Here is a 13,700-nt window from a genome sequence, read left to right as displayed (position 1 = left end):
CAGTACTTTGTGAGGCATTCACTAGAAAGGAAGACATCTAGCACCTAACCCTCACGAGTAACAAAAAGAAGAAATTCTGTTCATTTCTCACACACACACCCCATGCTATCTGCTTTGGAGCGTCCACTCAGTAATGCTTTCCCTGAAAATCTGGGCTATGAAGAATACAGTTAAATACAACTCCTTACCACACTACATCCCATTACACGATCATAGGAGCTGTACTACAGAGAAGAGGAAAAAACAAGTACAGAGGCACCCAAGGACCTGAGTTATGATGCATGGCAACGGTAACCATTTTAAATGGCAACTCATAAATGCTAGGGGAGGGAGAAAATACCACTGATGTTCAACATACTCAGGTTGTACAGCAATATTGTGGCCAATTAACCTCCCCTGGAAAAACACATCTGCACAAACGTACACCCTCTTTCTGCCCTGTTAGACACACAAGTCCCTACTGCTTAAAGCTACAGAATCAGGCTAAAACAGTGCACTAGTAAGCAGGAGGTAGTGACAGCAGCAAACAACTCTGTAGTATTTAACAACATCCAGACATTTCTGTCTCTGTTTTCCTGAGCTCTATAACAATTTCAGGCTGGCTGAGGACAGCAGAAAAGCAGCTCACAAGCCTCCTAGCTCTCCTCTTTGAGCAGTGGTCCACTACACAAAGCATCTTGCTTTGAACAGAAGATTAAGCCAGATAATTTCCATAAGATCCCTTTTCCATAAGATCCCTCAAAACTACATTTTTCTATCATTCTCTCTAAACTTAATTTTGCCCATCACTCATGCATTTTCCAAAGAGATTATTCTCTATCCTGTACACTGCAAAAGCGGCCAAAAGACATAGGAATGCTAATCCAGTTTATCAGAACTTTATGTGAGTTAATCAAGCAAAATACCAAGTCATTATTCACAAGCACCAACAAGATCCTGCAGTTTGCAGATAATGATCAGACTTATATTTATTTCGGCTGAATACAAATTTAGGTTATAATTACCTGGACCTTAAACTTTACAGTCTAAGAAGATGAGGTGGTTTAATGAATAGCAACAATGAACAAAAAGAACACAGTCTTCACAGTCTGACAGTCAGGATCAAGAAAATCAACTTGTACTTTCAACTTGCACAAGCTGTTTCAACAACATGCTACTCTTTCATTATTACTATCTAACCCTTCTGACTTTGGAAAGAAAAAAAAAAAACAACCCTGAACTATTTCAAAGAAGCCACCCATACCATGCATGCATTTCAACTCTGAATCACAACATAAACCCAAGATTCTAGCGTTGCACCATCAAGTTAATGCATCTGCTCTTCATCATAACTACCTACACCTTTCCATGAATGTGTACTCCTCTTTTTGACCTGTAAGTTCTGGGAAGAATTTTCAGCTTCAAATGATCAGTACCTTTGCCTTCACCTCCATATTAATTATTTCCAATGCAATGCTATGCATTCATCTTTGAATAACCATCTTTCCAGAGGTAGTTTAGATACTTCAGTCATCTTGATCAACATAATCATTTGAATCCACACCTGACATTGCACTCTCTTCAAATTAAGGCAAGTAAACATATGCCTACTTTGAAGTCCCTAACTATTTCAAGACATTCATAGGCAATTTTGTTGCCCTTGGAGCAAAGCCTTCAAGACCTTGACTACACTGTAATTCTTACCAAAACTATAGTGTAACACCAGCTGTTGAAACATTCGTGCTCCAATTATCACAGAATCACAGGATGGCCAGGTTTGGAAGGGACCTCAAGGATCAGGAATCTCCAACCCCTCTGCCACACGCAGGGGCACCAACCTCCACATTTAATACCAGACCAGGCTGCCCAGGGCCCCATCCAACCTGGCCTTGAACACCTCCAGGGACAGGGCAAATCTTCAATATGCTGCACATATTGCAGCACTGCTCTAACACTAAGATCAAAGACTATCTGAAAGGATATATGTGTAGACACTTAATTTAAAAGAGAAGCAGCCTAACACACCAGTCCAGTGCACTTAAAGGCAAATCTAACATTTCCCCTCACACAACCAGAGTTTAGTGCTCTCCATCATTCAAAGATGTCATCACCAACAGCTGAAACTATTTTCTTTCAACAAAACCTTAAAGCAGCTCTTTCCCTTTTGCGCTGAAAAAATAAATTATCTGTTTCACTCATTTACCTTCACTCACAAGGTAGGATAGGAGGAAGGGGCAAGGAAGAGAAAGATGTGGAGCTAGTATCTAAATCTTTTTCTAGAGTAATTAATCCTGTTTATGGGATGCACTTACAGGACATACACTACAGATCATATTCCTGGTTTCTATTAATGATGGCAGTCCACTCTCAAACAAATGAGGAGGAAGTTCAATAAAATGAAGTGCTCCCAAACTATTCCTATTTCTACACTCTGTACTTACCCAGAAGACAATGTTGTAGCTGAAGAGCAGATATTTGTACCAACAGCTGACTTCTGCATTAGAATATCGGTAATAGTGCATCTTCTATCACACGGCGTCTGCAGAGAAGAAGAAATAAACAGTGAAAGATAGTTAAGAATAAAAGATTCTGCTTCCTGCTCTTCTACTCTGTTAAGAACAAACTATGGCAACCTGTACCATACACTGTTTAGAAACTTAGAAACTTGTGCTTCCTTCAAACCTTCTGATTATTTGTTGCTTAATAACCTTATCTTTTTAAGCACGCTAATGTGGCAACAGGAAGAAGCATCCAAAAAGGAAACTGGCTAAACAACCAGCCTAATATCTGCATCAGCAGCTTCACATTCATCAACCTTGTCACTCTCTCAAAGCCCTTACACTGACATGGACAGCTACGTGGACTTGTGCAGAAATCTAAACACACACCAACACCCCAGAAAGCACGATGTTCCAAGTGCCTATACAGCTAAATGCAACAGGCACTCAGACTTCTCAGTACTTTAATGTTTCTTTACCAAAATAGCACACTGTAAGAGGATTTATTTTTAAGAGTAAAAGCAACATGTGCTCCAGAGTTCTGCTTTCATGCTTCCTAACATACACTGGAGAGATAAGGTTGAGTAGCAAACACTTCAGAGAACTGAGGCTTTTCAGAGCACTGTAAGTAACCCACCTCTGCAGACAGGCCACGTACAGAAAAACGTAGGGCATAATGTGAAAGCTAAAGCTGTCAAGACAAAGCATGTAGCCACCCACCCAAGTTTCAGAGGCATAGCTGCATAGACTACATAGCAAGTACTGCCTACGACAGACAGCAAGCAGCAGCTTCAGATTTCAGTCCTCCACGCACTGTTTTCTTCCAATAAGATGTTTGGGAAGTGCTTGCAAGAGAAGCAATTAGGGAATTTTCCCAACACCTCCTAAGAAACAGATTTCAAGGACGATGTTGGCATTCACAGGTTAGCTATAGCTATGAGAAGGGAAATATACTTCATTTAGATGGCAATCTGCAGTTGAGTGTATAAAAACTCCACTGAAAAAAGAAAGGACAGAACTACAGACAGACATTCTCAACCCAAGAGATTTCAGACAGAAATCTCAAGTAGGTTTCAGTTTTCCTTCTAGAGGTATCCCTGTGCCAGCTTGGCTCCCTCTGAGCAGACTGGGCCCCTCCAAGGTCCACACGCATGCACGCCCTCACCAGTTCCAATGAGCAAACTGATTTGCAGCCTAACCAAATGCAGATAGTTCACAGAAATGCAGAAACAGTGCAGAAAATCCAAAGAGAACACTTACATAATAGAATACTCCATAGTTTTAGTAAAGGATGGAAAAACATAGGAAAGCCATATGACTTGGTGCACCAAGTATTATTTAAATACTTAAAATTTCCATTGCTTCCAAGCTAATATGAATGGCACGTACAAAAAAAAAGGAATTATCAGACCTTGGTGACATTTAGTAACGATTTTATGCTAAATGCCATTGGTCAAAAAAAGCAGATGATGTACACTGCTACCAGAGCTGCACTGAGCAGAGGTGCCACAGTGCTGGTCGGTGAGGACAGTGCATCCAACGAGCTCACCAGACAGAATGAGAGCACACACAGCCAGCATGTGCCACATTTCAGGTATGAGATATCCACAGACTTAAATTCTGTGTTTATGACAATAGTTCTGTCTTGAGAAAGCCATAGAGCTTCTGTATCAGTATCTTTCACCTTTCCGTAAGATCAAACTGATACCACTGAATCCCAATTCCTACCTCTTCCCTAAATCAATGCTGTATGCGCAGCATCAGTCAGCCCTCTCATCATATCAATGGTGGAGGATGCAAGGAAACATGCCTATGTTCCACATGCTATCACACCCAGAGACTCCAAAAATTCTTCAGGACAGTTAACAGCCACACCTTCAAAAGTCTGCTATCAGTTTTGCTACACTAAGTAAGATATCAGAGGCACAAACACAGAAGAGGAAGGGCGTTTTGTTATCACCATGTTCTGATACCATTACGTAAAGGACTACTTGATGAAGCCTATTAACCAGAAAGCTTGCTTGAAAGCTACTAGGAGAAACTGAGAAAATTGCACAAGAAATGGAGTGAATTTAAGTCAAAATGGAAACATTTCTCCCTTCAGCAGCTCCTGAAGAGACACTGACTGCACACCATGAACTGGTTTCGGGGAAACAACAGACTCAGCAGAAAGATTAAAGGAGCTGTTGTGCATTCTTATAGAAAGAAAAACAGCAAAATTTATCATGCTAGAGTCTGGAAATTCATCACTAACACCTGAGCTGGGTATTTCCACGGCACAGAACTTTAACCTCATTTAGTTTTAACCAAATACTGAACACAAGTTGTGCCTTCTGAAGTTCACCTTATAACTAGTTTCAATGCTCACACCAACACCAGGTCACACCAAGTATGCACAACCTTTCCATTTTAACAATGGAAGCTGTACTTCACTGCAGTATGGGCAGCCACTGGCAACCACTTCTTTAGAAGTAATCCATGCATTCATGTAAGCTGAGTTTTGCAATATGTGCTCCCAAGACGCAGACAGTTCTGCTTCCTCATGCCCTGCTTCAGCTTTACTAACTGACATTTTCAACCCACCCAGTTTTACAGACCACATTTAGGAATCTTACAGTTACAAACAAAGTGAAGTAAATAGGTCTGAATACCAATTTACTGACATGCTATTCTAAACCTGCAGCTAAAGAAGGAACAAACGTTTCATTTTCCCAGCTTGAACTCATTTAAAGTGCATACAGCTAAGTCTCTAGCTCCAAGTGGCAATTTACATTTCAACAACCAAGGTTCATGCAGCTGTCCAAGTCAGCAAGCGTGCTGGGTCTGGGGAAGGGAGGGAAAAGAACCTAGGAAACAGCAGTCAGTATCTCAATATGCTGCACCATGCATGGCTGGACTACAGCAAGACAACAACTGCCAGAACAAACAAGTTGATCTGTCACAGGCATACCAAGGCCTCCACTGCTGTTTGTCTTCCCTCCCCTATGAAAATGAGAATCTTGCAAGAGACAGAATCTGCAACTTCAAGCTGCATGTAGTACAATTAAAATATGTTGCTTTTGCAATTACAAGAGGTGGCTGCAGGTGGCATTCAGCTACCAAAGTGTCTCACACACATCATGAAAGCTGGGATTTGCTAGACAGACCTCAAAAATACAATCTGAGGCAGAAAGGAAAGCAAACAATTCCAGGAATCAAAACACAGAGTCTGAAGTCCTGCTTTTTGTTGGGTTGCCCTTTCTGACATCAGGCATTCAAAGGCTCAGCAATTATTCAAATTTCAACTTCAAAGAAAGTAGTTCTAACAACAGCATCAGAAGTGTCCTTACTGATAAGCATGGTAAGTCATCATAAGTCATCATTTTAACCAACAGCTTAACCAAAAATTTCTCCTCACTTCCCCATACAACTGGCAGGATGACCCAGCCAATATTTCCACAGGACTGCTGCAGAATGAAAAAGTGAAGTGTTTTACAGCTTGCAAATGGCAGGAGGGCAGTACTACCAGCACCGGTTCTTCATTGCAAGCAGCTGTCCTGCAACAGCACAGGGCTGCTGAGACAAACGCTACCTTCTGAAATTCCTGTCTATACAGAGCATATTTGACTACTGCCTTTGTTTATCCCCACTGCCATCCTTTTGGTTCCTCTCAACAGACCACCAAGTGCCACGTGGAGCAGTACAGTCAGTACCGAAGCTGGATTCACATTCTGACATACTTAATCTGAAGCGTAGATATATTTGGCTGTTTTTTCCCCACGATCCTACAAACAAACAGAGCAGGCAGCCCACTCAAAGCTGCACAGCCACCTTCCTCATGTTTACACTAACAGCAGCCTTGTTTCCTAACATAGGAAGCATCTGATATCAGCCCAAAGATCTGCTTTGTCAGTACTTCACGCAATTCACATCACAGGCTATGCAACTAGAGTTAGTACTACAAATCACTTGGAAGCCCATAGTAGCATGTAGGCAGCACTGATTAGTAACTTTCTCTACTGTATTTCTTACAAAGCAAGTCATGTCATCTCAGCTGACAGTCATCACCCACTCACAACAAAACCAATTTCTGAAAATTAAACAGAGCACAGTTGCTTGGGTAGAAATTATAACATTGTTTAGAGATTTCATGAGGAAAACATGTTGTTCAAGAGGCTGCTGCCATTTCAAAAGCGTTTCCACACCTACCAATTTCACTTTTACCTTCCAAACGCAACAGCAGTGATACTCAGACTACTGATTAATTCTTGTGAAAACAGCCATGATTTATTAATTGTACCTGGATATGCAAGGAAATCCTCAAAGATCAGATGTCAATCTAGAACTGGAACAACGGGAACACACGTCTCTGAATCCAAGCCTGCAAACCTATGAACATCAAGCAGCACTGGCTTTACTGAGAGGACTGAGGCCACGCTCACATTTCACAGATCATGCCAGCGTTGCCACTGCATTAAGTCCAATCATCTTGCCCTGTCCCCTCCTAAAATCCACAACCATTCATCAGCATATGGCAACAATCATACACTGAACCATTAAGCAAATACTCAAATAAATGCTGTAATCTGTTGTGAAACAAGCTAAGAAAGCAGCATTAAGTCTCCCAATCCATCTTGCCAGAGGCACGCTAATGGCAGCAGTGGATGCAGCCATGTGTTGGCACAAGGGCAAGGCTGGGAGGCCAGAAGCTGTGCCAGCTTCCCCAGGGTGCTCAAGGAAATGTGGTTACACTGTGATGTCTGCCTACACCAGCATTGTAGACAGAACGTTAACATGCTGAAAAGGACAAAGCAAGGGGACGGGGGCAGAACTAAGCCCCCCCCCCAAAAAAATCAGTAAGCCAGTGGCTGTTCCCCGTATCAATCATCAATACAAAGCATTGAGCCCATGTGAAGATGGTGAAGCAAATGAACAGAGACACAAGAACAGAGCACAGAGGAGTGAGGAGAACTTGGCAATACAATAAGAGATGCACTGGGGCCTACTGCTTTTTTTGCACCTGCCTACTCAATGCCACTCTGCTATCAACATCAACTCCATACCAAAAACATGAGCTGACTGATTTGAAATGCTGTCACTAGAAATTAAAAAAACATCATTCTTTTGGAGGAGCTCAAACAATAGTGTTTAGGGTTCTCTGTTTGTTTCTTCTGTGTCTGTCTTTCTATTTCATACATTCCTGACCTGGATTTTCTTAGCTCCAGCTCAGATGTTCTTAGTTCTCGTTTCAGAAGGCACAAAAAGGCACATTTAGACTGCTCTTTCCACACTGTAGAGATAAGATGACAACAGTCATAACGTTCAGTACAATATCCAGGCACCGGGCATCAACTCTTCACATATAAGGACTGAATCTGGATGACAAGAAGAACTGATGGGACTTTCAGCTCTTATAACAAATCTGTTCCCAAAACTGGAGACAGTAATACTTCTCAAGATTCAGGAGGATCTACAATCATGTGTCATCTTCATTTTTGTCATTTTCTATCCCAGGGACTCTTACAGAGGTCCCTAAAGAAACAGAAGTTTCTCTTCAAGAAATAAGGGTACAGTGCTTTTACTTCAACTGCAATCCAGAGGAGCAGAATAATGTCAGCTCATTGTTAGGGGAAATGTGAACATTATTCAACAAAATGGTTGCTTTCATTGTTTAAATCTGAAAGATTCCAGATGCAAGACTGACACTGTGAACACGTTATCCCTATCTTGCTAAAGAAATAATGGCTGGTAACAGCCCTCTGAAATTCACAGAAAACATGACTGAAGCCAGAGAGATTTCTTAACACATTACCCTTTAGGGCTCATATTTCTGTACCATGCTTAAGATTCAAAGCCCTCCTTATTTGAAGAATGTTAGTAGCACAATTTGCTCCAACACAAACTCTACAAGACAATCCTTAGAGCAGGCACAGTCTGCTGACCAAACTGGTGGCATTGTATGATAGAGTAAAAGTTTCAGCAGACAAAGTAAAGGCAAGTCATGTCATCTACCTGGACTTGTGCAAAGCTTTCCATGTGGTCATGCACCACAGCCTTACCTCCAAACTGAGGCTGGTCACAAATTATATATATTTATATTTATATTTTTATATATAAAGCGCCTATCACCTGATTGATAAACATTCTTTGGAACCATTTTGATGGCAGGGGTAAGAACAGGAGCCAGGGGTTCCACCTTGAGACCTGTGCTCTTTAACATCTTTACCAATGACATACACAATACGATTGAGTGTACTCTCAGCAAGTTTGCAGATGACAGTGAGCTGAGTGGTGCATCATAGAAGAAAGAAATGCCTCCCAAAGGGCCCTGGACAGACTCGAGAAGTGGGTCTACAAGAATATTAAGTTCAACAAAGCCAAGCACAAAGCATTGCACTTGGGTCAAGGCAATCCCAGGTACATGTACAGACTGGGAGAAATCACTGAGAGCAGCCCTGCAGAGAAAGACTTGAGACTCTGGTGGGTGAAAACATAATGTAAGCCAGCAGCACACACTTGCAGCTAGGAAGCATCCTGGCCTGCATCAAAAGATGGGTGAGAGCAGAGTAAGCATCCTGGCCTGCATCAAAAGATGGGTGAGAGCAGAGTAAGGGAGGTTACTGCCACCTTCTACTCTGCCTTTGTAAATAGTACTCCCCTCCTGTATTCCACAGCAGCAGAGGGGCAGCCTGCCAAAAGGGTGTTACACATGGAAGCGCATAGGAAGGAAAGGTGTCAAAACAAATTCCTCCACACAGGAAAGAAATGCCCCCAACACTTGCTAAACAGCTATGGAGACCAAACAGTGGATGTCAGCACAGTGAGTGGTGCATTTCAGCAGGGTACCTGCACTGGTGCAGATTTCAATGACCGTAGCACATAGGCTTTGGTTCAGTGCTGGTGAAAATGCATAACTGGCAGTGGAGACTACACTGCAAAATGGTGTTTTGTAGCTGAGAACTAGCTCTCTAAAATAGCACTACTGAGCTCTTAGCAGCTAGTGTAATTTCCACGGGAAAAAATTGCATTCAACAGGCTGCCCATGGAAGTGGTGGTCACTGTCGCCAGAAGCTTTCAAGGAAGATGCAGATGTGGCACTTAAGAACATGGTGGTGACGTGCTGATGGTTGACAATGATCACAGGAAGACAGATCTTATAAAAGACTAATAAAGAAACATGACCAATTTTTTCTTTCAGTTGAATGTCTTACTACAACTCCATATGTTCCATTAGAAGATGTGCAGGTAATTAAATCAACTGAAAATGGAGTCGTGAATATGCCAAAGAAAATGGCTGATCTACCTGGAAATCCTGAATTCTCAAATTCCTTTATCAAAATGGAAAGCAACGCTGCATATATTTTACTGTTCACAGGACTGCGCTTAGTCAACACATCACAGCACATGAAGTTATTTTCCATAACTTGAGCTAGTTTGCTGGGGTGCCTTCAGTAGCCACACCAGATATGTTGACAAGGGTTGAAGAAAATCACTTTTAAGTCATTTTCACTGCTTCACATAAATCAAGAGATTTAGCTGTGCCCTTCATCAGCACCAAAGTAGCTATTTCTTCAGTGACATGATATTTATTATCAATATCTCTAGTGAAAATGGCAAGTTGAGCCTTATCTGTAGTGTCACTATTTTCAACTATTGTCAAAGCACAACGTTTGAAATTAGCAGTGGGAGCTGGTTTTCTGGACTTTTGTTCTATGTTTTTAAATCAGGACACATTACATCTGCAATGCTTTCCAAACACTGCTAGTAAACTCACCATGAGGAAATGCCTTTTTTTTTTTTTTTTTCAATCAGATTTGCAACTATGCAACACACTTCCGTAACAGAGTCCACTTGAGTTCTAACTTTCTTTTCACAAAAGATTCCGTTGAGATGCCAATCATTTTTTCAGGTCTATCTTGTCTTTACAAACCATTTCCTAACGCGCATCTGATTTGGCAGCATGTTTTTACAGTTGGAAAAGATATCATCTGCAATCTTTAAGAACTGACAGTTTCCTCACAAATTAAGCATAGTTATAGTATTTGTCTTGACAAAGAGTACACATCTGTCCATTTCTAATTGAACACCCAAGATACGCAGTTTGCAGTGCACTGTACCCTCCCCTTCCCCTGGCTCCAGCCCATGACACAGTGATGGTTTGCCTGTTGCTGAGTCATGGATGCCGAGCCATCACCATGATGGCATGGGCTGCACTGAGACTGGCCCAGGCTGCAGGTGAGACACACCTGGACTAGATTATCTTAGTGGTCTTCTCCAATCTTAATGATTCTACGAGGAATAGGAGGCATTACTTCCATAGCACTTCGCAAGTAACTTCTAACTACTGACACTGAGGAGAGGTACAACTCAATATGCACTGAATTTTATCTAGTTTATGCTACTCTTACTTTGCTGACATCAGGTTCACTAAAGTATTACATGAACAGGGAAACCTGCTCTGACATATAGCAGCAACTTGAGAAAGGACATCAACTGAAAAAATACCTCTGACCTAGTTTAGGAATAATCTGCTCCAAGTAGCTGACTACAGAAAGAGAAAGAAATGTCATGAGTAAACTGAGTCAAAAAGTCAGAACATAGACAAGAACGAGTGAAAAACTGTAGAAAAGGGAAGATGTTAGGCTCTGTGTAAGTATTTGAGAACAGCTCACAGCAAGAACACAAGACATAAAGCCCTTATATCTTACCTTCTAAAGCACTACAGAATAAGACGTTCCTGCAAATTAAAAATCAGACTGACTACACTAGGAAAAATAAAGTCAACACTATATACTTACTGCAGTTCAATGAATGGCTCCTTAATCCAAACATTTCCAAGGGATTAATTTTACATGATTATGAAAAGTCTCTATTACAGTTTCACCTAATTAGAAGGTTACCTACATGTAGTAACTTATTTAGTATAGACGCAAACCACAAGCTATATTTGCCTTTTTCCTTCACAGAAGATTAAGATATCATCCAACAGAAATGTGTCAGTCATCCTCGCCACCAGTTGATTCACTCCAGGGAGCAAAGCCTGTTAGAACAAGCAGCTGCCCAGAACTTCTCAGCAGCTTTCTATGCCTCTCCTGAGAGCAGACACACACCCAGTCACTATAACATTAACAGCAACAGGACAGAACTCCTAGTCCCAAATTAATTAATTATGCATAATTATTTATTGCATAATAATTAATTATGCAACTGCTCTCACAAGAGCTTAGTAGAGGGGGACAAGCACCTCCCTCTCCCTGCTGGCCACCCCTTTTTTAATGCAGCCCAGAACACTCCTAAAACATACCCCCCCACACACACACAAAATTCAACTTATGGGGGTGGTTAAAAAATATTTTAAAACCCTTATTGGGTTTGGAGACCTCATGCAAAGCCTGCCCTCTGCTGCTGCCCTGCCTCACGCCCAGGAGCACCTCACTTTACGTGCTGGCCAGACCAACTGTGGGCTCATAGTCTACAGGAGAAAATAGTTCTTTGTGGCTGCACAGACAGCTCAGCTGCAGTATGACAACCAAGCTTCCTACCAACTGACTTCCTGGTCAAAAAAAAAAAAAAAAAAAAAAGAAGAAAAAAAAAAAGCACTTGTTTGATTTTCAGAAAAAGGAGTAACACGTAAACCTCCAACACACAACACTGGAAAACATTCGAGAAGTGACAGAAGAGCATTCACCAAACATCTCCCAATCTCCCACACCCACCTGCTACCAACTCTTCAGGAGACTACATGTCTGGGCCCAAAGAGGTGAAAACAGAGGAGGCTACAGGAGATGCAGCAGGTAGGTTTGCACAGCACCCTGCCCACACTACCACGAAGCATGGAGAAAGAAACAAGTTGCTCTAGGCTGCTCAGGCAGGGCTAGAAACACTCCAGTCCTTCCCCTGGTAGCCAGCACGGGAAGTTGTGGAGTCTCCTTCTCTGGAGATGTTCAAGACCTGCCTGGATGCCTATCTGTGTGACCTGGTGTAGGGAACCTGCTTTGGCAGGGGGGTTGGACTCGACGATCTCTGGAGGTTCCTTCCAACCCCTACAATTCTGTGATTTTGTGATTCTGTGATTTTGTGATGAGAAACCCTCCATTGTTTCACTGGGAGGCTCACATTCTCCCCAAGGTAAAGGAGAAAAACAAGCTGTCCACCTCGTGCAGGGCGCATCAACCACAACACGGTGCAGCAAATCACAGCAGTGCAGGACAGGCAGCAATGCTGCACACAGAGACATTGGCCTCTGCAGCAGCAAACAGCAAAGGCACCCAGCAGAATCCACAGGCACTGAGGTGGGACAGAAACAGTCCCATCTGCACCTTTAATCAGAGGAGAAAATAAATACCTCTGAGGAAAGAAAAAAAAACTGTAACACAGGAAACTGCCATCTTAACATGCTGACAGTATCATTGGTTACACAAGCAGCAGAGCCCAGAGGGGGGAAAAAAGCAAACAAACCAGAGCTCAAAGATATCTTCCCTGCCCATTCGTCTCAGATGGGCAAATCTTACAGCTGAATTCCCTCCTGCTCTGCAGAATTAATCACTGCTATGACCACACTGTCAAAATACCCTACACCATCTCAATGTGCTGTGACATTTTGCAAAGTCACCTCACCAACTCCCTATGCATTTGTTTCAAGTCACCTAACTTTTTAAGTGAACCTTCTTCCTCTCCAGGCTGGCCACGAACTTACTAGATTAACTTAATAAGCAGGAAAGAAAGCTTTTTTTTTTTAATCCTTTATTAAATACAGTTTCCAATCCCTGCATTCCCTTCTCATATAACACTAACACCACTTAATAACAAACGATTGAGAGGAAAAGAGTATCAAGAGAATCAGCTCCATATCCCAACATTCAGAATCTTGCTTTCATGTTGCATTTTGGTTGCTTGCATCTCTGATGTCTTCCTTCAGAAGCAAGTTACTTCAGGCTACTCTATTTATCCTCTATTCCAGAGGTTCCCAGATGTCAAAATTTATGCAGCAGCATCAGTTTTATAACCCAAAGCAAGAGCAGACAGCTCCTGCTAAGCAGAACAAAAGACTTCCAGAAATACTGATACACACAGCATTCAGCTGCCTCTGCACACCGTACCCCACCCTGCTTCCTGCAGCTGCATCTTCCCAGAGAGAAAGAGATATCAAACATTTAGTCTTTGAGCTACAGAACATAAGCCTTTAAACCAGTGAAAAGATGACTGGAAAGTGACTTGGGGCCACAGAAACACAGTAGGCTTGGT

At 42.0% G+C, this 13,700-nt stretch overlaps 1 protein-coding gene across 4 annotated transcripts in view; it reads right to left on the bottom strand.

Annotated features, from left to right (window-relative positions):
* TSPAN14 (tetraspanin 14) overlaps positions 1 to 13,700 on the bottom strand; it is a 37,573-nt gene that overhangs the window by 19,197 nt on the left and 4,676 nt on the right. For 3 of the 4 annotated variants that reach the window (XM_042863277.1, XM_042863278.1, XM_042863279.1), the window contains exon 2: positions 2,421 to 2,518. In XM_042863277.1, coding sequence (XP_042719211.1) covers positions 2,421 to 2,501 — 81 coding nt within the window. In that variant the 5' untranslated portion in view covers positions 2,502 to 2,518. Of the gene's footprint in view, positions 1 to 2,420; positions 2,519 to 6,756; positions 6,775 to 13,700 lie in introns of those variants that run through there. The other variant, XM_042863280.1, reaches the window with a different exon arrangement.

The sequence above is a fragment of the Lagopus leucura genome, unplaced genomic scaffold, assembly GCF_019238085.1.
Source record: "Lagopus leucura isolate 7727_CA_CO unplaced genomic scaffold, USGS_WTPT01 Super-Scaffold_739, whole genome shotgun sequence".
In the NCBI taxonomy this organism is placed as follows: Eukaryota; Metazoa; Chordata; class Aves; order Galliformes; family Phasianidae; genus Lagopus; species Lagopus leucura.
This window is presented reverse-complemented; position numbering and strand designations above follow the sequence as displayed.